Consider the following 26,874-nt stretch of genomic DNA (forward strand, 5'->3'; position numbering starts at 1 on the left):
TTATTTACCCCGCTCAAACTGCCTAGCAGTCCTGGTAAGAGGCTCAAGATACTTCCACTGTCACTGCCACCACCATTTTCGCCTCCCTAAATAGGACATACTTCATGTTAACATTAGATTTTTCACTGAAAACGTTCGAAATTGTTTAGTCATTATATTAACCTTTTAATTCGGCCGGTTTCACTATAATTATGAAGCTTTAAGCCTGTAAGTATCTTAATTTTAATTTCTCCATAGGCTGTTAGCATTAACATCTATGTTAATTTAATAGTTGCTGCGTACAGAGAATGTTCGATTAATTTGTATAAATCCGCTTATGTAACAGACTAGAAGGAACAGTAGGCTATTATAATTTTAAATGTTTTTGAAAGGAGTGTTTAGTGAATGGATTTATGATTAATAATTTATCTTCGCGCTTTAATCCTCTCAATGGGTTGCCAGATATTTAGAGTTGAAATTCCCATCACATTGCTAAATTTCCCTCATATACCTGATTATTCCCTGAGCTCTGACATTCGTAATTCTAAATATCAAAGTAAGTTTAACACTGCTTTAATACATTAAAACAAAAAGTGCGCTAATATCACGGACAACAGTGACAGCTAAACAGAAACAGTTATTGATATAATACGGTGTACCTAACATACTAGTTTTATCCCTGTTTCTCAGACAGAAACTCCCCACGAATTATTCTTTTCCGAGGTAAGGCATTTAATTCACATATAACAATAATATTTACGCTCCAACAACGGGCGGGCCGGAGCACTCCGCAGTCGTAGCAATACCACGTTACCAGCAGGTGGTATTTTTCAAATTTGAAATGTGAAATAATCTCGTTATGAGAGATTTATTGTCACTCATACTATTTAACATGCTACTTCTACACTCATTTAAAAAATTAATGATTAAGTAATAAAATGCATTCAGAACTTTAAACAGTTAATTATAACAACTGATTGTTCAGTGACTAAGTAATATACTCGTGGATAGTTTCAGCGTTTGAGTAAAATAGGCAGTATGAAAATACATAACATGAAATAAAGTTATTTCTCCCATTTTAAAAGGACAGTTCATTTGTACAAAGGTATAAAGAAACGGTATAATGTTATATATAGCTACGATACGGCAATGTTAAAATTCCGACGATTTTATAGCCATAATTAAATATTTATTTTTCCTCACGTTTCCACAACTACGTCAAATTTTACCTTGTCTATGGAACATTTCCCTAAATCTGGCAACAGTGTACTAACTTAGAGTTATCAATCTCCATGAAACTTCGGAGAAAAAGCGGACAGAAAAAATGAAAATTAAAGGCGTTCACAACTCTCCGGAAACAATATGGCAATTTTTTCAGTCATCTATATAATTAACGACAAATGGTGTGTTATGTAGCTTAATATTCTTTATGCAGACTATTCAAAACAAGGCGTACTGTCTAAAAAGTGTATTCCACATACTAATATTGAAACGGATTGTTAATGTTCTGAGTAAGTTACCCCACTCAAACTGCCGATCAGTCCTGGTAAAAGACTTAAAATGCTCCCAAAGTCACTTCCACCGCCTTCTGTACCATTTTCTCCTCCCTAAATGTGAAATAAAACAGAATACACATTAATAAGTACACCGATCATTTTAGAAAGTTAAAAGTTTTGAATAAACTGATGTTCTTTCTTTACCGCACTGAGACTTCCAAGAAGGTCAGGTAACAGCATCAAAATAATGCCGCTGTCAAATCCGCCACCTCCTTCGCCATCTTCACCCCCGCCCTGCATTAAGGAGACATTTTAAAATTAATATATATATATATTTTTCTTTAAAATAAAAATGTTGTTATGTACGGTGCTGTGCAGTGCATTGTTCCATTGGGACACCAAACGTCGAAACAACCCACGAAGTTTGGATGTGTGTTACTATCATATCATGAGGACTTCTATCTAATCACTAATACAGTTCTTTGAGAATTTCTGTGACTATTAACTATAATTTATTATTGACTGCTACCATTTAATATTCATTTTATGTAATTCTTCTTTACGGTATTAGTTAAATATTTATAATCGTTTATACAGTAATGGGGACGTAAGTCCATTCACGTACTAATCCATACAACAGACATAATCAGCCTGGACAGGCCACAACCAGCTCTACAGCAGCGATTAACAGGTGTGCTTGCAGTGGAATGGCCAGGAATTAATCTGGCAACTTGCCCGTCCATGCCGTTAAGTGGCTATGCATACCTTCCAGGCGTTCGTAATGGCGATACGAACTGACTTATGTCTCCAGAAAATATTTAGTGTATGTTAATCGCGACATTTATATTCAATTTTAGTTTAAGTAATAACTTAAGTATGTAGTCCATTACATTATGGACAAAAATGATCATTAACCCTCTATGTAGAATTAACGCTTCCAGAACCCATGGATTTTAGTACTGGTGTCTCAATGAATTTCACTTTAAATTCTAAATTGTGTGGTGCAAACTAGTACAATTCAAAATAATTTACAGTTGTGCTTTATTAAGTGAGTTAATAGGCTGATTGTTATTTTAATTATATTTAAAATGAAATATTCTTTGAGAATTTAGATTGTATACTTAAAATTCAGTCTCTGTTGTGTTAACTACATATTAAAATGTATTTAAATATGTGCCATATTTGTGAGTTAAATGTCTGATTATCAGTTTAATTATATTTGAGAACTGAATTGTAATTTAGACTATTAATAATTATACTAGAAATTCTAGTTTGTGCGGTGCTAACTACAGTTTGAAAGGAATTTATATTTGTGCTATACTGAGTGCGTTAGAAAGGAAAGGCAGCTTTAATTATTTTAAAAATTAAATATGGAGTTATAATTTAGATTATGATTTGATTAAGAAATATTTTAAAATAATTTTTGAAATGTGACTACCAAGAAAGAAATGAAGAAAGAAAGTACAGCTTCCACCATGATTGTATAAATCCTTCTTTACCCCACCACTTAGTCCACCCAAAAGGTCTGGTAAAAGGCTGATAATGCTGGCGAAGTCAATGGTTCCATCTTCGTTAACCTACATAGATTGAAGAGATGTATGAATTTTATTTGAATTATTAAGTTTTAATTGAAATTATACATATTTATAAGGAAATTATATTATATGTTTAATATATTCTTATATTTAAACTAATTTTAGTTGCATATTACAAGTACTTATTATTATTTGGTTAATGAGTTTATTCTACTGACATGTTAAGCGTGGTTTTCGAAATTATTTGTTGCTAAAATTTTGGCAGTTCATTAACATTTTATGTATTATTTCTAAAGTCACATAATTGAGTCACAGAAATCACTTAACACACGCATGTACTGAGTTTATGATTATTACATTTTATATGCAGATGACCCTGTGAATTCTATAGTCGCATCAGTGCTATTTGAGCTATGTTTCATGAAAATCCAACCAGTACGAGTATATCTAAATAATGCATTCAATCTAATTTCAAGAACTTCCTCGAGTAGAATGCCAACAGTTTTACTATAGTATGAGTCAGGAAGATTTGATGTCACTGCAATTCCTTCGCCATTCCTTTACGAACTACAGTGAACGTTGTAACAGAGAGAAGTTCTAATTTAGTTAAATATATCTTAAGAGTTTTAGCGATTCCTTGTTAAAGGTGATGCAATTGGTTAACAGCACAATATCGAAATCTATAGATATTTTATCAGTCATTTTCAGTTAATAGAAATTGTAAGAAAGCAGATTAACAACATTCAGTGTGCGACCGCATATTGTAACGCTTAGAATCTGAAGGTTCTCGGAAAAATAACAGCTCCTAGAGGAATTCTCATTATCCTATACAAATTTCATATTTTCTTCAAGTAGATACTGTGTGGCAGGTGGCGAAATGTAAAGGCCCTACGCTGGTAGGGAGCTGGTATAATTCTTCCTTGTGCTGTAGCAGGAAAATCACCAGTTTCAAGAAATATTGTGTCAGCGTACACTCAAGACGATAATGTGAATTTGCTACAAGCTGCATCTTGAAGATATACTCTTAAAAATTCATGGAATTACCTTCGCTATGTAAAATCAATATACTATCCTGTCTGCCAGGATCTGTCCTCGCCGATATGTCTGAGAGTACAGAGAGACATGGTAACAATCAGATCGCAAAAAACCCTGCACTTTTGGCCATGTACCTGAGAACCGTGCATTTTGCAGCATTCACAGCACAAATCATTATTACGAAAGACCATAGTTTCCAATTTCCATTGAGAGAAATGCTTCAGTAAAGAATTTAGTCTATGAGTTTCAGTTATACTTCATGACTTGCAAATGAGGCTCCTGTAAGTTAAAAATTCTATATTAATTCGCAGTTTTTTCTTTTGTAATGTCTAACATTTCTTTAGTTTTCTTCTTTTGCCGGGTGTGAACTACTGTGGCCCACTAGAAACAATTGGTTTTCTGGTTCGTATTTTCTTATCACCCCGTAATTTCTTCACTCTTCCTTCGAGGTTCCTCTTTCTTTCTTCTTTTCAGATACCCTGGGGCCTTCTAATTCACGTTTCCTGGAACGACTGAGATTTGCCAACCTGCACTGGAAAAGAACCTTTGTTCCAGTTCTTCTCTTGAGTGATCCAGGCTTTTATTTCTTCAATCCAGTTTGTGGTAGCATTTATTTAGGTATTGCATCTGAAATTTGTCTGTCAATCTATATGAACTCATTTTGAAGATGTGCCCTGGAAACTTAAGACTTTCCTTGCACATTATATCTGGAATCTTCTCCGTCTTTGGTGTATGGATTGTCAGTTTTCTTCTTTCTCTTTGTACCACTTGTTGTTTTCTCTGATTCAATAATATTCCTTTTGTTTATTTCTTTGTAATCCATCTCCTCCATTTCCCTTTCCTTTCACTTTCAGCATCAGGCGTTCTGAACTATACGGTCCTTCAAGCTTAACAATCCTAATGTAATGTCTGATTTTCGAGTTGTAGGCGATCGCTTTTTGTTCTATCTGTTGTGTACTAACCTACGCATTAGTTTTGTATTTCTGGTTCATTCTTTAATTTGTTCTTTATCAAGCCAATTCTTTTCGATCTATTCCACTAAGATAATTTAATTTATCTGTTCTCGTCACTTTTCCAAACTTTCTTTTAGATGATTTTTTCTCTCTTCTCTCTATCAAAATAAGTATTTCATCCCTAGCGATTTATCTACGCAGTTCAGTCACGTAAACATGATCTGGCATTCGGGAGAGAGCGGGTTCGAATCCCACTGTAGGCAACCCTGAAGAAGGTTTTCCGTGGTTTTCAGATTCCAACCCTGGTAAATGTATCTTAAATAATGCCACGGTCGCTTCCTTCCCGTACCTAGTCCTATCTTATTCCATCGTCGTCGTAAGACCTCCCTGTGTCGGCGAGGTGTAAAAAATAGAAATAATACATAACTATTTCATTATTAACCACTTTAGTATTCTAAACAACACGAATACCTTTGTTGATTAAAGCTTTATCGGCAGCATCTTTGGACTTAAAATAATGTAATTTATTTTTATAACGTAATATTAGAGACATTAGGATTGTTACCAAGCCAAAACTATCTAGAAGAGCCGGTAACATCTCCAAGAGGGTCCCGCTGTCAAAACCTCGGCCTTCCCCATCTTCTTCGTCCTGGTTACACGAGAATATTTAGTTCATCATGCTCAAAAACTGAGTTAATACATGCTGAATACATAAAGGATTATTTACAGTTCACGAGTAACCAGCATACACGATTTAAGTTTCTTTGTTTACCGCAACAAGGCCCCCTATGAGGCCCGGTACCAAATCCAGAATTCCAAGATCTGAGGTCTCTCCATTGTTGGGTGCATTGTTGCCGGTATTCCCGCCGCCGCCTCCCTAATAGCAAAACCAAGCGCATGCGTAATGCTTAGTTTAGAGAACATGCTTCAAAAATTCCTTAGATAATACTGTATGTTTATGGAAAATTCTGTTCAACATTCTGGATTCTTCTTCGAAGGGGATTATGCAAAATTAATAAAAAATATATTTAGGGCCTATTAGGTTAGAATGCCAACATATTCGAATAAGGCGCAAGTATAATCTAGCCATTTTACACTACGTAGGGGAGTTGCATACATTTCAGGGGTTCTAATAGTTATTTATGCAAGTCTCACTGCAGAACCGTTCTGCGGCTAGAAGATTGCTGCGCCTTGCATTCTGACCTATCAGCGCCTAAAAATTCTTTCCTTACACATAACGTTAATAAAAGTGCACTTACTCAGAAACTACACGCACCACAAACGGAGGTTCTTTAATAAAAATAACGGCTGTAATTTCACGATTGTAAAGGCCTGAAGAGGTTGAATGTATTTAACTTTTGCAGTCGGTGCTAAATTATTGTTTCCTTCTGGGAACATTTGTTTTTGTATAAACGCCAAAGGCAGGCATTTATCCAGTTTGAAGACACATGCCTCCCCTAGTGCACCGTCACTGCTTTGTCATACATAGGAGGCTTGCACTGATGTCTTAACGGCGCATTACTGTAGCGCCAGCGTCTTTGAAAGGTGTGTCGTTGAAACTGACGATCCCACTGCTTCACACGGTGAAACGCTAGAAATTTTACGATTGAAAAGCCTAAACATTGAATGGTTTCAATAATAAATATGTTAGCATTTCATCTAAAATGCTGAATGTAAAGTCTGATTAAAACAAAGAAATCTCGAGAAGTCTTTCAGGGAATTCCCATATCAACTACAAATACTTATATACGGTTCGTGATGTTAAGCACAATAATTGCTTACACCATAGTTTATTACACAAAATAACTTTCTGTCTGTCCACAAGACTTAAGCACGTACACTACCTTAAGTCGACAGTCCAGAGATAACTTATTTTATCTAATGTATGCATTTTCAGAAAATTTTCAGTGAATGTCTTCAAAAGAATAGAACATTATTGTGAAAAGCTACAGGAGATTATTTTAAGTATTCCACAAAATATGTGAATTATTTTGAAAACTTCAAATTCAGTTTTTTGGGTAAGTTGTACTGCAATTTTATAGAAAATTTGGATTGAAGTAGACATTTAGTTTTATTACTTAATGACAAAGAATATGATTTCTCAAGTCAGGGATTGCCAAAAAATAAATCGTGCTGAAGAATATGATAATACAATTAGAAATAAGATGATTTTCAAGACCATTGAAATATAGGGCCCGTTGAAGTGATTACGTAAAATTGAAATTGTGAACTCTAGAGCGCTAATTCCAATTCTTCGATGAAAGGCATTGTCCTTGCAGAACTGTGTGAAGAAGCCTTTGCACCAATCATCAGACCGATGACCTGAACGTTATAAAGTTCAATAAGCACTGTGTAATGATTTTTTAATGTAATTCATATTAAAAAAATGTCGTAATTTAAAGACTAAAATTTATTTCTGTAATCATTTACGGTATATCAATTCATTCTATGTAAAAGAATCATCCGATCAAAAATTCCATTACTAAAATTTTCTAATGTATGTATGGTACATATAGCATTTAATTTTCGTAAAATTATACAAAATATTATAGGACGAAATTGACATTAAGTTTCCTAAAGTTAAATATAATGTCACAGGTTAATAATCGTAATTCAATATGTAAAATTTGGAAAAAATGAAAACGAAGTTAGATATACTGTAGTTTTTTTATTGAATCGTAACTTATAGGTTTCCAGAACTAATGATTTAACCAAAATATCCACTTTTACCTCCAGACTGTCCCCTTGAACTAGCCTCCACTTTGACGTGAATATGTCTTGTGGCTGCAGTTCATCGGAAAATTCGCGAAATAATGAGTGACGGATGTGGAACCATAGCAACCGTGCATACAATGATGTAAGGTATTGTTACCTAGGAACCGTGCAGAAAATGATGTAAGGTATAGATGGATGGCCAGACTATGTTGCCTAGCAATCGTGCAGGCTATGTCTTATGGGTAGTTGCTATTATGAAATTATCATCTGTTGATGGATAGCCATGACGGGGAGACGTATTTATGATCGTTTGATTTTTGCAGAGGGAAAAATGGTTTCTTTTTGTTTCTTCGTACAATGTTATATCAAGAACACAAAGTAATGCTGCAATGAGTTCTAGTTTGTTCCCTGCTATAAGGGAAGTTCAAGAAACATGTCTTCTCTCTTCTCAAAAGCACTGACACTTTAAAAACTCTCTCTTCGTGTAACGCACACATCACAATTTGTAGTTCGGGTGATGACATACCGACTTGTATTTTGGTGATATTCGTCCAGGAGCCCAATATATCGCTTTACAATGACTTAATCCTCACCTAACACGGTAAGAATAATATCAAATATTGTAGTCACCACTCATTTATTTAGTCGAATATAAAGCGTTCGTAGGCCTCCGTAGCTCAGGCGGCAACGCGCCAGCCTCTCACCGCTCGTTACCATTGTTCAAATCCCGGTCACTCCATGTGAGATTTGTGCTCTAAAAGCTGTGCGATGGTTTGAGTGAGGACCGTGATATTCAGTTATAACAAATCAGAGTCCGTTTCTTTGTTTCCTACAGGTCCGTATGTACAGTATTAGTTTATTTTCGAAAAGGTTATTACCCAAGATGTGTATTGAACCTACAATTACGTAAGTAGAACAAATTACAAGATATTCCGGTAAATTATTTTGATAATCTCTGAGTATGTAATGCACAAGAATTCAGAACTTTCTCTCAAGAAATTTATCGAGCTTTAGATATTCCAGAATTATTGAACAGAATTTTTATCAATTAGTATTAGGTTCTATTTGATTAGTTTATCCCATTAACTTGGAAGAAGTCGTGAATTACTTCCAGAGTCGTTGTCTGTCACCGCTTTCTTCAGCTTCCACTGCAACCTGTGTTAAAGAAGTTAATATACATGCGTAATAATACAGTCATCAATATATACAAACAAGTTGTTGATTTGTTTACCGAACTCAGGCCTCCAAGCAAAGAAGGCAGCAGTTGCAGAATACTGCCACTGTCACTTCCGCCCTCTCCATCGGAGGAATCTCCATCGCCGCCCTACGTATCCGCACACAAAACAAGCGTCAGCTGAAGCGTATGTACATATATGCTGGCCTAAGAAGTCCTAAGGGTGGTGGAAGTAGGGTGAAAAAGCAAAAAGATGATGTGGCTTTCTGCTACGCTCTGAAAAGCAAATATTGTGATTCAAAGAGTTCATCCGAGTTCCTTCCTGTTCATTTTTAAGATTGAGTTCCCTCCAGGAATTCTTCAGGATATGGTCCTGTTTCGTCCCGAGATGGAAAGGGTAGTGGTCCCTATAAAAACAACATTTCCTTTATGTTCGCAATCTTAGTACTATCCATAACGTATTATGTAAATTAATTTTAGAACTGTGGACTGACAACACGAAATATAATGGGTGTAGCAAACCAAATCAGAAATTCACGTAATCGAAAGCAAATTAATGAAGATATTTATTAATTTTTAGCTTATCCTATGAATCGAGTTGCCGTACCGAATTGTATTATGCAAAATCCATTAAAACTGTAAAACTATGCCTCAGTCTAATATGAGTTACAGGTATGGTTAACAATGTTGTTTGTTAATACAATGTGAAATGCGTGCAAATCTTTGAACTCCCTCTCTGTCATTTTGTTTGGTATTTTCAATTGGCAAAATACACAAAGAAGACACTTCGTCCTAGCGTTATTGCTGCACAGTAGCACGAAATATTTTTTCGTATATCCGGTACCATTAAGACCGATCAATGACATTTTTGGGGGTGGCGTACACATGATGCGTTTCACCCACTGTGTTTTCGGTCGACTATGTGTTCGCTGGCGAGCTCTCTCTTTGCAACGACACAACTGGAGTGACTTCCGGTCATCGTGGAACATTATCGCTCTTTTTGTGTGGTCGAAATTTGTTTCTTCTTTCACAAAATTTATAATACACACGAAATGGAATCTGCTGATTTGTAGATATTAGAATTGCTTACTCAGATATGTGTTTCTAGGCAGTAATAAACCTGTATTATATAAAACCATACCGCTGATTCACTGACTGATATAAATGATTGATCACATCCAGATCAGGTAGAAACTTGAAATTTAGCAAAGTTACAGCTATTAGCATGTAAGCTGCTGAAAAATTCCAAAAAGTACAAATTTTTAATTTTTAACCCCCGCCCTCAAAGCAAAATTGCGGATGCTATGTTGCAGTGCGATAGAAAATTAAAATTTGACACAGTTACAGCTCTTAGCCTGTAACAGACGGAGATATTAAAAAATTTCCAAATATTTCACGTTTCACTGCAGAAAATATCGAAATTCTGAGGAAACTTTAACGACGGTACAGACCTTCGTTTCGAGGTATTTTGTGGCTAAATGGTAATTAGTTTCCCGAAATCGGCTCTAAACGTGAAGATCTGCAAAATGTTTCCCTATGATTTTCGTCGTATCCGCCCACAAAACAACACATAGAGCTGCATTTTTCGATTTTACGACAATTTCGAACATTTTCCTTAACTATTGTACTGTTTGGCACTCTAATGGGACTGATGGAATAACAAAATTCGGCAAGCTCATTGACACACCCGTAGACAAATCTCAAGCCGATTAGCATTATTCTAACTGCTGTGTAAGTATGGAAAAACAGTAGGAATATGTGGAATCTGTATTTAAATTTCAGACCAGCTTAAGTTTGTAAACTAATCTAAGGTGTACACGATGGAAATACGACAAAACGTCAAATAACTATACTTGTAGGTCGTTTCATCCTCGATACGCCTCCCAAGTTTCATGACTGTAGCTCTCTATTAAGTGACTAAAACAAATTCCTCAACTTGTGAAAAACATACGAAATTTTCCCCAGATCTGTACTGTAAATCGCCAATATACGAGAAAATATCATAGGACCTAATATTTAGGCCACAAAAAGGGCGGTCCGGTCGTGTAGTCCGTTTATCGATGCGACATACCAATTCACCACAGTATTTTAGGAAATGACCACTTCTAATTTAGAGCAACTGGGGTTTTGGGGTGGGTTCTATTATACAACCGAACTAAATGTAAGTGCATGTACATACTTCCTGACGTAGTTGGGGAATAGACCTCCTCTTTATCTTCGAAGAGCCTCGGATTGAACTCAATCTTTTAATTTTTAACCGCATTTATGGGGATCGTCTCTTGCCTGTTGATCAGGTCTCTTCAGTAAATATTTCCTCCGATACCCTACCAGGATAGCTTAGGCCAGCATATGGGGGAAAATATGCAAGCATGTTTCAAGAGGACTATAAGATAAGCAATAGCATTAATTATTTACAGGAGAAGGAAGCAAGCTTTTAGTTTACAACTTTCAATATGTACACAAAATAAGACATGGGGGGGGGGGGTATTATTTAGAGGAAGCTTTGTTTACCGAACTCAACCCTCCAAGGATGGAGGGCAGGAGCTGCAAGATGCTGCCGCTGTCACTGCCGCCCCCGTCAGATGAATCTCCGCCGCCGCCCTGTGTTCATACACAAAGCAAGCGTAAGCTTACGATTATGTGCACTAAGCCTGGAAAAAGGTGTCAAGGAACTTCAGGAGGAGGAAGATGTATAACTTTTACTGTAAAAACTGTATTGCGTGTTCTAATTCATTGTATCCTCATTATGTACACAGAGTGTTACAGCGTACAAACATTATATAAGGAACAGGGGATGCACTCGTGAACTTTTTAGATTGGAAACTATGATCTGAGAATCCCGCTTAAGGAGAAATAGGCTTACACATGCATATCATTAGAACTTATTCATGCAGCAAAACGTTAGAACGCAAACTAATTTCGCCGGTAAGAACTATCGTCTAGCCCGTTCTTCAGTAATGTAGCGAGTGTAACATAAATTCTAGGGGTTACAATAGGCAGGCTCCTAATACTTACGCAAATCTCATACCAGAACTGTTGTCCGGGCTAGAGCATACGCATTACTCGCTTCAGAAAGTTTGTATTTCCACATATATAAATGTCTAAACACCCGGGCACTATATGTCACTATTAATTTCTCCAAATTTTTAGTTGCTAATGTTTACAAGTATGCATTTAAAACTGAAAATAATGTGAAAACAAAATAAATACACTAAAAATTATAGGAAAGTATTCCGCAAAACAGTAATAGTGGTAGATATGTTTAAGCTTATATCTCCTTGTTTTGGCTTTTCAGACCCTAGTTTCCAGTCTCTAAATGTTCACTAGAATGTCCCCTGTTTCTTGTTTCATTTTTTCGCGCCTTTCCTAGAACATCCTGTATTACTGAGAATTTGAAAATGTTTGTGTATACTGAGTAGTTAATATTTTTGTGATGAAATCCCTTACTTCAATGACATGGTGTTATGTTTCATAATTTAGCTCTGTTCACTGATACATCTATAGTGAGGTGGACACCGATTTTGTTCCTCAGTTTTCACGAAGATCTACATGGGTGCATTTTCCGATTTATATTTGAAAATTATCTCCTCCGAGATTTTAGATTTCAACACTCGAACACGAAACACTGTATGCTGAAACGTGAATTTTGAGACGATTTCTTCTCACCTTTGTAATTTTGTTCCAAACTCAGCACATTTTAATCTCGCACGGTTTACAAATGAAATCTCTGAAAAGTATATGTCTATATTCCATTGATAGTTAACTTGGTTTAAAAATAATAATGAATGTATCACGTAATGTGTTAACTAAATATTTCACTTAGGGAGAAGCGTTATATGGAGCTGATAGTTTGATCAGCTTCACAAGTGTGCGGTTTGAGAGTGAATTGCTCAAAAAAGCTCACATCAAAACAGAATGTATCTTATGCAATTAATTACTCGGCATTGAATATGAAATGAAAGGTGGGTATGGTACTCATAAGAATTTCATGAAACTTCTTACTTGTATTTTGTGGTTTGGGTAAATAGACGCTTAATACCATTGCCAATTCTAAAGCAAAACTGAAACAATATGAATCTAATACGAAATTTGATTAATAAAGTATATAAATATTTCAGATAAAAGGTATTTGATGATTGGGATAAGAAATTTTGAATACGAAATTCAAATAAACACAGAAGAAAATCATGCATGACGATAATAAGAACTGTGTCGTTTTTAGACGTTATGACAAATACTATTTTTCACAAAATAGACGTGGTAATTAAAAGATAATCGGAAATGTACTTCGATGTTATACTAGAAGGCCATGTCTTAAATAAATGCCCTTTGCATAGCCTTCTTAACCCAAAGAGGAAGGGTTTTCACTTTTATTGCCTCGTAAATGAGTATTTGTGAAGTATTTCACGGATATTAATGTATGAAACGGTAAGAAAAACAGGTTTCCTTTGGCTGAACCTTCCCTGTTATTTTGCCCTGCTCGTCCAAAAACCGACCTAAATCTGGAGAAATTCTCGAATACAGTACTTTATTGGTGTTTGACACTACTGTATACCAGTGCGGCCCGCGACTGCCGTACTTTCTACTTACAATTGTTCCGCATACACTAGTGATGCTCCGGATGCCTAATCACTTGTTTTCGAAGGAGCGCTACAACGTGCTGTATATCGGATGTTGTGAAACAAATAGCGCTCAATTTACAGCATACGTTCCATAACAGGGTGCATTTGTAAATACGTCAAGGATTCAGAAAATAAAATTGAATAGCTTATTAATGTATACACGTGTAGACGTTCCATTCTACATAAGAGTGGTTTGTATGAAACAAAATCTAATACTAATCGGCGAAATACGCGTGTAGAAGGCAGACGTCTGTTTGGAAACTCCTGTGCAAACCGTCTGCGAACTTGGGCTGCATTCCGACCAGATTCTTCATAGATTAAAACGATGTCTGTTTATTCGTTGTTGCTGAACTCACTAGCCATTGCCGATATGCAAACAGCAAATGTCGTGCTGCTGCACCGTACACCAGTCTAGTACTATGCGGATGAAAACGAGGTTTACTAGTGCAAGGGGTTGCATTAGACGGGTAGCGTTGAGTAACATGATGCGAGCGACCGTCCGGTTGTTATCTCTTCATATTATGATGTAACTTGCCTGCTGGTAGTAGTTCCCCTGTGAAAATCAGTTGTTAGATATCCCATTCATAATATGTCTCTCAGGACATTTATAAGTAGAAAGTATGTCTCTCGCGGGCCATCTGGTATATTCTAGCAAATTCTTAAGTATTTTCTTCGTCTTTAGTACTATCTGACTTTGAATATGACGTTGTCAGGGCGATTTTAATCAACTGTAGAGTGGATTTATATAAAGAAGCGCGGAACACTTAATGTTAGGATTTTCTACGAGTATGTATTGTCTACATTACTTGAAAGTGTAGTGTAATGTAAAAATTTGCTTATAATAAGTGTAACACAGGAGGAGGAGAAGGGTTCTGTGTTCTTACCCCGCTGCTGGAACCTAGAATGCTAGGGAGCAGCTGTAAGATGCTGCTGGATCCACTGCCGGTATCAGCGCTTGCCTCTGCCCTAACTTCACCCTGAAACACAATACCAACAACATCTGGACTTCCCTTCTATGTCTTTGATCATTCCCTCCACCAATTACCGCATCAAAAGTTTCCTTTCCCATTGTCCAACGTTCACATGCTGATGCTGGGTATAAATTCAAAGCGCTTGATTAGTAGGAGACATTAAAAGTTAGAGTATAAATTAATATCACTGTTATTTTCTTGAGCACATGTTAGAATATTAAATGGATAGATTAAATCATAAAAATTATTTTGTAAACACAAGGGCATATCACAATATTTAAACACATATCAACAAATTTAGTTTATCAGAAGAATGACAAGGAGTTCTATTACGGTCATTTTAATAAGTAGCATGCATGAGAATGAAGTCTTTCTGCTGTAATGGATTAGTTCATCTTCGTTTGAAATGTTTACGACTAAAATAACTCCAAAATAATTACAATAACTGAACAATCAATTAAACAAACAGAAAAAGTAGTGAAGCTTGGTACTTTCGATGGAGGCCCCCTTCTCTCCATTACGATAAGCCAACGTACTGCATTGAATTTGAAAGAGAGAGAATATGAGAGTACAAAGCACCAATTTTTCAAAAATATTAAACAATAATTTGATGACAAGTTTTGAAGTTTTAAATGTTAAAACTGAAATTATTTACCAACTAATGATTATCAGGGATCGAGTGAATCTACATGTGATTAACACGGGGCAGACTATTCCCCCTAAAGTGAATTCAAAACTTATTTGCATGTGAGCTAGTGCGATTTTACAAAATACAAGTGGGTTTTATACACTAAACAAAATTCACTTAATGTTTTAGGTTCACCTGATATATAAAATCTTGCTTCATCTTTGTACCATATTTCACGAAAACATTCTCTGTTTCCAAATATTTTAATTTTAGGGAAGTGATTTGGTCTCCAGTCAAAATGATGGACGTGATTTATAAGAGCAATATTGTTTGTTTTTCAATTGAATCATTTTACCCCTATGGTTGATGAATATACAAAGCAGTGAGCTACCCTTTGAAAAATAATTTCATTATTCAATCTGATAATTGACTTTTGCAATACTTTTCGATTGAGTAGATATTTCATCTACAGCATCGCCATAACTATCATTTAAGAATTTCATTCTGATGTTCAAAAACCTCAATTAAATCTTTCCTGATATATGCAGTTGATTTTTAAATGCAATTGGTTTGTTTATTATTCCATTAACAATTATAATTAAACTTATGAAGCATTTATACACATTATTCAAATTTTGCACCCTCCTTATCCTATATGTTAAACGTTCATCTTTGTTGGTATTGGTCTCTCCTTGGGCAACCTGCAGCTGTTTCAGGAAGATTTTTACAATAATTAACTTTGAGAAATTCTTCAGATGTTACTATTCTCGAAGATGAACCGAAATATTAACAACTAGCTTCAGAATAAAGGGGTTACAGGGTAAAAGGACAGAAATGACAATATTTAAAAAATCGATTTGAGTTTTTCTAAAACTGTATTTTAAATGTGTTAAACTCATGATAGATTATTCTACCGGCAAAGTCCTCTGATTTTAGGAGGAGTGAAAAATTTCCCCTCTGTGCTTTACTTATGGAATATAGCTATTTGTTGAATATTGTGGGAAGGATGCATTGAAAAAAATGTGAATATCCAACACAACACATAGGAACATTCTTTCTTTAACTGCACGGAACACTGAATCAAAATTTTCGTAAGGGCCAAATAATAAGACAAGATAGGCCTATTGAATATTTTCTTAATTGTAATTTCGTTAGTGTATAGAACCCCTTGAACTTAACCATTATTTCCAGCAGATTTCTCGCTTTCTATCCAGTTCTTATCCTCTCACAAAACATCATGCTATTATCCTTATGAACTGAACTGAGCAAAGTAAAATTCTTAAATTTTCAAAATTGAATTCCAATCAAAATATTTTTACAAAATATTCATGCAAATTGTTGTTTTAGTATATTAGCAATGCAATTTAGTATTTCCTGATGAAGCATGCATTGAACTCACCCCGCCGCCGAGGGCGCCAGCCAGTAGATCCACCTGTCGCTTGTCTCTTTGCACAAGCTCCCTTAGTGCCCTAAGATCTCTAGCCCTCTTCTCGGGGTTACCTTGGTCAGCTTTCAGAGTCTCGACGGCCGCCTTGAGGATGTCTTCTTCGAACTTCTGTTCGTTACGAACAGCTCGAGCAGCCGCTGCTGCCACGGACGCCTTTACAATGTCAGTCTCAAGGTTCTGTAACAGACAATATGACAGAACAATTTCACCAATGTGGTCTAGCTTAAACACATATTAACATTTGTACGTGCCCTTCTGCAGGGATCCCATTAATGTTCTTAGTACAACAATAGTAATTAGAGCCTAAATATTTAGGCAGTAATAGGTTAGAATGCATACTAATTGGCTGGTAGGAAGTGACGTCTAGACCGCTCTTTCCTAATGTAGCGAGAGTAACATAAATTCTAGGGGCTGGTAATAGGCCAGGCCCCTAATGTGTATGCAAATCTCATACCATAACTTTTCTGCGGGTAAGAATATACTTGTTACTCGCTTCAATAAGTTTCCATTTCGCCCTATAAATACATAATTTTCGGGGTGCTGAAATAAAAATTTCACAGCCTATTTCCAGTCATTTGACCGGGTCAGGAATGGAATGAATGATGCCCGCATCTAGCGGCGAGGATAGAAATTGTGCCGCCTGCCGAAGCATGTCGCATTCCTTTTCAGTGCACTTATAATGATAGCTAAAATTATTGTACAGTGGTCAGAGCACAGTGTCTATATGCGGCGGAAACCTTGACGAGAGTAAAGGATCCAGTCATTGGAAAAAAGGGGGAGAAGGGGTATTCTTTAGGTATAAATCTTAGGTCCAAAGAATTCACAAGATTCATAACCTACGTTCCGACAGAGACCAAATAGAGAGCTTTATGAAAAGTTGTGAAGATGACCATTACTATGACGAAAACAAGACTGTGATTTTATAGACACATTAAGAGGATGAATCCAAAGAGACAGGATACTTAGTCTACAAGAAAAGAGGGAGGCACAACCTTTATGGCTTAATGAGGTCCACAAGGACTTGGAGGGAGTGGGAATCCACGAGGGAGATTTAGAGAACAACTTTTAGGAAGATACTTGCGGGAATGAGGAATGCACAGGAGAAACTCGTAAAGTCACGCAACATCTCGGTTTAAGAGCAAAAAAGGAAAAGTGTAAGGAAAGCAAAGAAACGGGAAAATGTTTCAAAGAGAGAAGATCTGGTGGAGTGTGTAATGATGATAATAACCGAGCGAAATGGCTGTGTGGTTTTAAGATGGTAGACTCGAAACCAACTTCCAACAGCCCTGCAGATGGTTTTCCGTGGTTTCCCATTTTCACTTTAGGCAAATGTTGGAAAGGGAAGATTGGAAGGGATAAGCAAGGAAACCGCCGTGGCCTTAAGGCAGGTAGCTTCCCGTCATATGCCTGCGGAAGAAGTGGGAATCCACGGGAAAGCACTTCGGGAGTGGTTGAGGTGGGAATCGAAACCCTCAACTTAGTTGCCCTCCCCAAGCTGAGTGGATCCCTTCCAGTCCTGGTGCTACTTTTTAAAATTTCGCGGCAGAGCTGAGAATCGAACCCGGCCCTCCGAGGGTTGCAGCTAACCGCACTAACCACTACACCACAGAGGCGGTCCTGAATAATTTTCGTGCACATTATTGTAATCTTCTGAATTTTTTATTCTCTCTCTGTTCTTTATATATCATGTATGACACACCGACAGAACCAGATCTTGTGGCCAAGATGGGATACGAATGGGAATGGAGCGACTGTGACGTTTGCCTGGTGTGAAAATGGGAAACTACGGAAAATCACTTCAAGGTTGGGACAGTGGAGTTCGAGCTCACTATCTGATAGGTACGTGACTCAAACCGCGTAGCTAACTCGCTCGGTTTCTGTTTTGCGGTTCCAACGTTGTGCCACAGAGCGCAGTCGATGCGGGAGATCCATTTCACTTGCTAATAATAATTAGACCTGAGAGGTTATGTACTTTCTTCTCAGCGGCGCTTGCTTGCCATTCTTGTTGCAGCCTCCTAACCAGGAGCTAATAATTGTAATTACCTAATCCTTTCACTTTCAGGAAGAAAGTGCGGTGTCATTTCCGGCTTCCTCACAGGGCGCACATTGTAACCTAGTCTGACCAGCTCTCGCCAGACCTGTGTCCGACTTCGCGTCGATCTCAGCTTGAAAAACGCTCCATGGAATCATATTTCAAAATCGATTGGCCTCTCCACCACCTAATATCTATACAAAGTGAGGGGGCGTCAAACATATTATTATTATTTAATACGTTTGCGGCCATTAGAGACCACAACAAGCAACTGTTACACATTTTGTTTAGCCTGCATCGTTGCATTCTCTTTCTGGCACCCTGTCTCCTTTCCACTGAGCACCTGCTGTTCTTTTTCATGACAGTTCTTGAAGTTATTGATCTGGTGTCGGTACTGGGTTCTGTTAAAAATGTCTTCACGATTTAGTCCGATTGTTTTTGATCATTTCTGACCTCCCTGAACCAGTTATCACACTTGCTAGGTCTACTATCGAGTGCGGTAAACATTTTCTTTTTCAACCGCTTGTCATCCATTTCACAGTAAACAGGTGGCCATAGAACTTAAGTCGTCACTTCTTGATGGATTCCACCAGTTGTTCGGTTTTCTGATAAATTTCCTCTCATCCTCGCAACCTGTATTGTTCAGCCACGATCAATGGACCCATTATCTTTCAAAGGGTCTTCCTTTCAAACTTCTCAGCTTCTCTCAGACCAGCCTTTCCAATAATTCGGGGGCATTCACTTCTATAGAGGCATTCGGGTTTAATCACCGTGTTGTAATGTCTGAGTTTATCTTGCTTTGAAATTACCTTTCTCTTGTTCAGGTCATGTGTTCTGCGAAACGCTGCAGTCAACCTATCTTCCCTACTATTGTTAGCTTCTCTTTCACTGGATCCCATTTCCACAATATCACCGACGTATTTGAAGCTGTAAACTCTTTCATTCTGGTCTTTTTTGCCATTTATCCCTGGGTTCGTCACATTTCATATTATTATTATTAATACTATTATTATTATTACTATTATTATTATTATTATTATTATTATTATTATACAGGATGTAAAATAAACTAGGCCAAACTTTCAGGACTCGCTCCTCGCACGTAGAAGAAGAAAATGAGTTATATGGAATTGGGTGCGGAAATGCTTTATTTCCAAGTTACAACTCATTTTCTACAACTGAAGATAGTACAATAATTATGGAAAAAACAGAAGAGTCCGTCTTTGTGGAGTAGTGGTTAGCATAATTAACGGCCACCCCTGGAGGCCCGGGTTCTATTTCCGGTTCTGCTACGAAATTTGAAACTTCGCCGTCCACCAGCCTCGGGTGGTTAACTGAATACAGGGGAGTTCGATACCCACCTCAACCATCTTGGGAGTCGTTTTCCATGGTTTCCCCTCTTCCTCTCCAGGAAAATGCGGGGATGGTACCTAACTTATGGCCACGGTCCCTTTCTTCTCTCTTCCTTGTCTGTCCATTCCAATGTTCCCATCCCTACTAAAACCCCTGTTCAGCATAGCAGGTGAGGCTGACTAGGAGGATTGCTGGTCCTCCTCCCCAGTTGAATCACCGAACCAAAGTCTCACGCCCTAGGACACTGCTCTCAAGGTGACAGAGGTGGGATCCCTCTCTGAGTTCGGGGGAAAAACCAACCCTTGGAGAGTAAACGGCCATAGATGAAATTTCTATAGCTTGTAGAAGGTTGACTGTTGGTATTAGTGGAACTGCTCTTTATTATAGAATGTGCGCCTCCGTAGCGTACCGCTTGACGCTATTAGCTGCTGTCCTCGGCGGCCTGGGTTCCATTCCCGGTACTGCCTGAGATTTAAAAAATGACAGGAGATCTGCATGTACATGGTTAAAATGGTACATACAGCTCACCTCCATTAGGGGGGTGCCTGAAAAGAACTGCACTACCTCGGGACGTGAATAAGAGTTTACTTATTATAGACGCGACCTTGACATTAGAAGCGAATCGCTTACAACGTCAATAATAAGAACCTGGGATAAGAACTGCTAACTATTCTTCATGTAGTCCAACTGCAAGCGATCACAAACAGCTGAACGTTCTTTAGGAAGACATGAAGAAGAACTGCCTTTCACTCACTCATAAAGATCATTACATTTTTATATAAACTTTCGTTTCGTGAGACTTCGATGCGCATCACTGACTATATCGATTTGAAAGTGTGTGGATGAAAGAAGTGAATGTTCTGGAGAGCTGAGAGTCAAGACTCCTTCACTAGGTTGAGTGGTGAAACCTGTAACTGAGAGGAACAGTTGTAAGTTTATATAGTTCAGCCGGAAGTTGATCTTCGAATTTATGGAGAACAGTCTGGACGCCACCAATTAACATTGTATTTATATAGTGGTATTATTAAGTTTACCCCTGGGCAAATAATTAATACCATCCAAATGGTGGCCCTGCAGTCTAGGGGCAGTGTGGTTGTCTATATCCAGGAGACCCCGGGTCGATTCCCAGTCAGGTCGGAGTCAATTTGAATGCTTCATCCTTTGTTATTCCTTCTTCTTCCTCCAACACTCCATCTGCTCAGTACGCCTCCTTCCCTTCTCCTCGAACCATTTTGAGCCTGTTTTCCTTCCCCCCCGACTTTGGGAATTCTTCCTCTACTGCATACTGTTGCCTTTAGGCAACAAATAACTTTTCACCTGTATAAATGGATAAATATTGTAGACTCCTTCCACCCCGTCAGCATCCACGCGAACCAACCACCGTTTATTTTACGTGGGCCCTCCCCATCACATTACCACAGGCTTCAGGAGTACCTCTGGCTCAACCTCAAAGACATTACCGACCTACGGGTCTGCAAGTTGTACTTGCGCCTTGCAGTACGTACCCATGGCCAGTAGGTAGTAATGTTCGGTCTTTGAATGTTAACAGCTTAGCGTAAAATCGTGAAAAGTCGTATATATATTCAACTATGGCAATCCACATCACATATGAGTGTTAAGCTATTAGCCCCGATTAAGAATTGCTGGTATATCTAATACACTGAACGTATGTTGACCATTAAAGTTTGAAATTTTCTTCACCAAACGAAAATGAAAAATAATTCATGCAGTAGAGGGTTAACATTTTCTTTCTAAAAATCTCTCTCTCTCTCTCTGTTGCTTCTTTTTCCCTTATATTGTCTCTTTCCAAATTTTTCTTGACTTCAAAGATCCAGTTTGTCGTTGACTTCTTGTTCGAAATATACTTGAAGACATGTTTGGTTAACCTGTTGTCATCCATTCTGTATAAATGTCCAAAAAATATCAATCGCCTCTTCCGTATTGCTTCTGTTATGTTTTCTATGCTTCATTATATTTCATTATTAATTCTTTATTTCCACAGTTGTGCAGTTCTTAGCTGACCGAGTATTTTCCGTATAATTATTATTTTCAGTACTAATTTATTCAGCTTTAATTCAGTACTAGACGCTCACTCGCATGTAGGCATTCCGGTTCGACTGCTCTGTTGTAGTGTTGTATTGTGAAGTGTTTAGATAAACACTTGTTGTAGATATTCCTAGTTAAACCATATGCTCTTTCCATCTTGTGTATCCTTTTTTCTACAGCGGATTTTTACAAAGCGTTTTTCTTCAATTATTTCTCCCAAATATCTGAATTTCTTTACCTTACATGTTCAACCAATTTCCTGTTATAAGAAATTTTGGAGAACTTTCATATATGTCATAAATTTTGATTTTTCTGCAGAAATTCTTAATCCTGTTCTGTTGGGTGTCTCTTACAAGATATGGATTTGTATTGCTGCATTTGTCAGGTTTTCTGAAAGTATGACAAAATCATCTGCAAGTGCCATACAGTTTATTTCAGCACATCTCTTCTGTCTTCTCAGTGTTATTAGTACCGAGCTCGATAGCTGCAGTCGCTTAAGTGTGGCCAGTATCCAGTATTCAGGAGATAGCGGGTTCGAATCCCACTGTCGGCAACCCTGAAGATGGTTTTCCGTGATTTTCCGTTTTCACACCAGGCAAATGCTGGGGCTGTACCTTAATTAAGGCCACGGCCGCTTCCTTCACAGTCCTAGCCCTTTCCTGTCACATCATCGCCGTAAGACATATCTGTGTCGGTGCGACGTAGAGCCAATAGCAAAAAAAGTGTTATTAGTGGTAGCTTGTGCTCATTTTCTTCTTCTTCTTCTTCTTCTTCGTATTATCTTCTTCTTCTGCTTATTATTATTATTATTATTATTATTATTATTATTATTATTATTATTATTATCTTAGGGAACCTGTTGTGATTTTATGATTCGCCTTTCTCGTCTTTCTTACGGCTATCATTTCTTCTCCGTAGGCTCTCTTCCTTTCTTCAGTTGAAGTTCCAAAGAGATCAGGGCCGTACTACGTATCTGTTTATTTTTTAGGGAACAGATTTCTGTCTGATATTTCTGATGTACCTATCTGAGCTTTCTCCAGGTCCTCTTGTTTATTTCTTGGATCCATAGTAGACTGTTAAGTTTCCTGCTGTATGTCAAGATCTTGTGTGTAAGCCTTGTTGCTGGCGGTCTTTAAACGTGTCTATAAAATTTCAATTTTCGTTTTCTAATATCTGCTGCCAGGTTGGACAGTTTCTATGTTGCTTTATGGGATTTCAGTCTGTATCCGTCTTCAGTTTTTCTGGATCAAGAATTTTCATCGTGATCTTTCCTTCTTCCTTCAGAATGTACGAGCGTTTCCCTTCCGTATAGAACTTCATCTCTGATCACAGTATTGCAGTGCCTGATATTTGTGTGTGTGTGTGTGTGTGTGTGTGTGTGTGTACATGCATTTCTTGTAGTAAATGTCGCATGTACTCCTGTTTCTGTAGGCTATTATTATTATTATTATTATTATTATTATTATTATTATTATTATTATTATTATTATTATTATTATTATTATTATTATTATTATTATTATTATTATGAGGGAAGAATAATAAGGATATTCCAGTGGTTGCCTTTCCCGCTATTGAGTGTTAGCAATAAGTCTATACCCTGTTCATGATAATGAAGTGTCTTCACGCCGGTAAAGCAATCACTCAAGCTGATACTTAACAACTGTCAGTTTGTCAGAGCTTTCTAATTTGTCAAGTTAAGTGTTGTAAACATGCCGTCACTCAGGAAGTTGACTGTCAGTGATAGTTAACTATGTTCAAGATTCAAGATTTTCAAGATTCAAGATACCCGTCTCCCTTAATCTCGAAAATCATAGATTAGGGAGAGGGTATTATTTATTGTAATCGTTTCAAAATTTCTTAATTTGTGATACATGCCGTATACAAAACTAGAAGGAGTAACTTAAATAACTATTGTGAATAGTGTTAATAATTGGTACATGCGATGAATGTTCATATAAAGCAGGTGCATAGAAATTGAACAGAGAAAGAATACTATAAACTGAATGTTGGCAGAAAAAAACCAAAACATCTATTTATAGTGATATCTTTTCAGATTATCAAAGAAAATATTGCCTTTGCAGGCTGTTAAGAAAAGAGAGAAAACGGAAATTATTACTCGACAATACATAAAACTACTAGAACTACTGTAACGAGGTAGTTCCATGCTATCCCTTAAGCCTATGTACCTAATGGCTCTAGACTTCAACGGAGTTATATAGTCTAGGTTACCTTAGGCACAATTAGGTTCCTGGCTGACATGTATCACATCCTTTCCTTCCTTCAATTTCCTGCTCCACCTTCCCCTAATAATGTTAAATAATTTTGCAATTCTATCCGGGTGCATCCATTCTCTGTTCAATAACTTTACAATTGTATACAACTGATTTTCGTTCTCAATTTTCTCTACATCCTCATCGTCTATGAATTTTTCTCGTATTTCCTTTGTCATAGGGCAATCTTTCATAAGGTGTGCCCATCCCATCTCTTCAGAGCATATTAAACATTTATTTTCATCCCTGTTCCTTCTATATGCTTTATTTTTATGTATCCCCATTAACCACCATATTATACCCATCATTCTCTTTTTTGTTATAAACTCTACATTTATTCTCATTCTCCCATTTATATTACAAAATTCTTCTAATGACCTCTTACTTCTACATTGTGCATCAATGTCTTATTTTTCAATATCCTTAATTCTTAGAACTATTTTTTTACATATTTTCCACTTCTCTATACATTATTTTTCCCAGTAACATCCCATTCCAATCGTTTCTAAAATATTCCATACCCCATCCACCCAGTATCCTTGGTTCTGATGTTTCATTTGGTGTTGATATGCTATCTGTAAAATTTCGCCCCCTTCTCGCAACTTCATTCTCAACCAATACTTTATTATCCTTTTAATAATGTTCACTCGCAGACTTATATCTTTGCACATCATTCTCACTCCACAATTAGCTGTACAGCTGGGTAGACCCATAATTATTTTCCCAAATCAACTCGTAATTGTATCAAGTGAGTCAACCCTTTCTTCAACTCCCCAAATTTCCGCTCCGTACAACACTCTAGATTTAACTACTGCATTAAAAACATTTTTATGCACTCTGTAGTCTGTGTTGGGCATCTTCTTCTCCAGTATGCTAATGGCTGACAGTGCACTCATGCCTTTCAGCTTTGATCTTTTTATTTGCTCTGACCACTTTCCGTTTCCACTTAAAATCATACCCAAGTATTCTACTTTATTGACAACTTCTAACCTCGTCTCGCCCATCCACCATTTTTCATTCTTTGATAATTTATGTCCTTTTTTACACACCATTACCTTGGTTTTCTGTACATTGATTTTTAAGTTCCATTCTTGACAGTAATTTACCACTACATTTATACTACCTTGCATACTATTGGGTGTCAAAGTGAGCAGAAGGATGTCGTCAGCAAAAATGAGGCCCGGAATATCACGGTTCTCAAGACTTGGGTAAACCCCTGCCTCAAGCCTTTCAATTGAAAGATATCATTTATAAAGAGTAGAAACAGTACTGGTGACAATTTACAACCCTGTTTTAATCCTACATTAGAGAATATTTCTCCAAATACTACGCCCTCGTTAGTTTTTATTGCGCACCTTACTTCTGCATATATATTTTCAACCGCTGTTATCATCTTCTGGGACACCCCTCCCTATCCCTCTCATCTTGGCCACGACCGCCCCTCTGCTCACAGAATCAAATGTTTTCTCCAAATCAATAGTAGTAATGTATACTTTTCCTCCTTTCTTTTTTACATACTTATCTATTATTGTTTTCACTACAAAAATATTATCTGTTGTCCTCATCCTTTCTGTAAAACCTGCTTGCAGCCTCTCCAGAATCTAGTTAACTATGTGAGCAGTGCTTTTTCTTTTACGATAACCATTGAAATATTACAAATCAATAAAAGTTGTTGTTTTCTGAACGACCACAATTTCAGATAGAGATTAAAACTTAACAAATAAATAAATAATTTAGAGGGGTTAAACAAGGCTATAATCCTTTACCTATGCTGTTCATAATTTACATGGATCATCTATTGAAATATGTGAAGTGGCAGGGAGGGATAAAGTTAGATGGAAATGTCGTGAGTAATTTGGCATATGCTGATAACTTGGTAGAATTAATGGCAGATTGCACTGAACTGGGAACTTGAAAATAAGTGAAATTAGTATGGTATGAAAATTAGCCTTTTCAAGGCTAAATTGATATCAGTAGGTAAAAACTCCAAGGAAACTGAATGTCATACTGGGGAACAGGCAGATAATTTCAAGTATTTAGGATGTGTATCCTCTCAGAATGCTGGTCGAGTAAGTGAGATTGAATCAAGGTGAAGTAAAGCTAATGCAATGAACTCACAGTTGCGATCAATAGTATTCTGTAAGCAGGAAGTCAGCTCCGGGACAAAAATATCTTTACATCGGTCTGTTTTCAGATTAACTTTGCTTTACGGGAGCGAAAGCTGGGTGGACTCAGGATATCTTATTCATAAGTTAGAAGTAACAGACATGAATGTAGCGAGAATGACTGCTCGTACAAACGGGTGGGAGCAGTGTCATGAGGGTACTCGGAATGAGGAGATAAAGGATAAGTTAGGAATGATCTCGACAGATGAAGCTTTGCGCAAACCTTCTGCTGAGGGGAGAGCATATGAGGTAAATGGAGAAGGATAGGTTACTTAGGAGAATAATTGACTATATTATGGAGGGTAAGAGAAGTAGAGGGAGACCAAGACGACGATAGTTGGACTCCGTTTGTAACGATTTAAAGATAAGAGGTATAGAGCTAAAGGAGGCCACAGAACTAGTTACAAATACCGAATTATGGCGGCGTTTGCTCTGTGGTGTAGTGGTTAG

At 37.2% G+C, this 26,874-nt stretch overlaps 1 protein-coding gene across 1 annotated transcript in view; it reads right to left on the reverse strand.

Annotated features, from left to right (window-relative positions):
• Positions 1 to 26,874, reverse strand: part of LOC136872261 (keratin, type II cytoskeletal 1) — a 131,047-nt gene that overhangs the window by 45,576 nt on the left and 58,597 nt on the right. Inside the window, exons 3-5 of the mRNA XM_067146087.2 lie at positions 16,508 to 16,732; positions 14,394 to 14,486; positions 11,399 to 11,488 (exon numbers count right to left, since the gene is read on the reverse strand). Of these exons, the coding sequence (XP_067002188.1) occupies positions 11,399 to 11,488; positions 14,394 to 14,486; positions 16,508 to 16,732 (408 nt within the window). The remainder of the gene's footprint in view (positions 1 to 11,398; positions 11,489 to 14,393; positions 14,487 to 16,507; positions 16,733 to 26,874) is intronic.

Source organism: Anabrus simplex, chromosome 1, assembly GCF_040414725.1.
Source record: "Anabrus simplex isolate iqAnaSimp1 chromosome 1, ASM4041472v1, whole genome shotgun sequence".
In the NCBI taxonomy this organism is placed as follows: domain Eukaryota; kingdom Metazoa; phylum Arthropoda; class Insecta; order Orthoptera; family Tettigoniidae; genus Anabrus; species Anabrus simplex.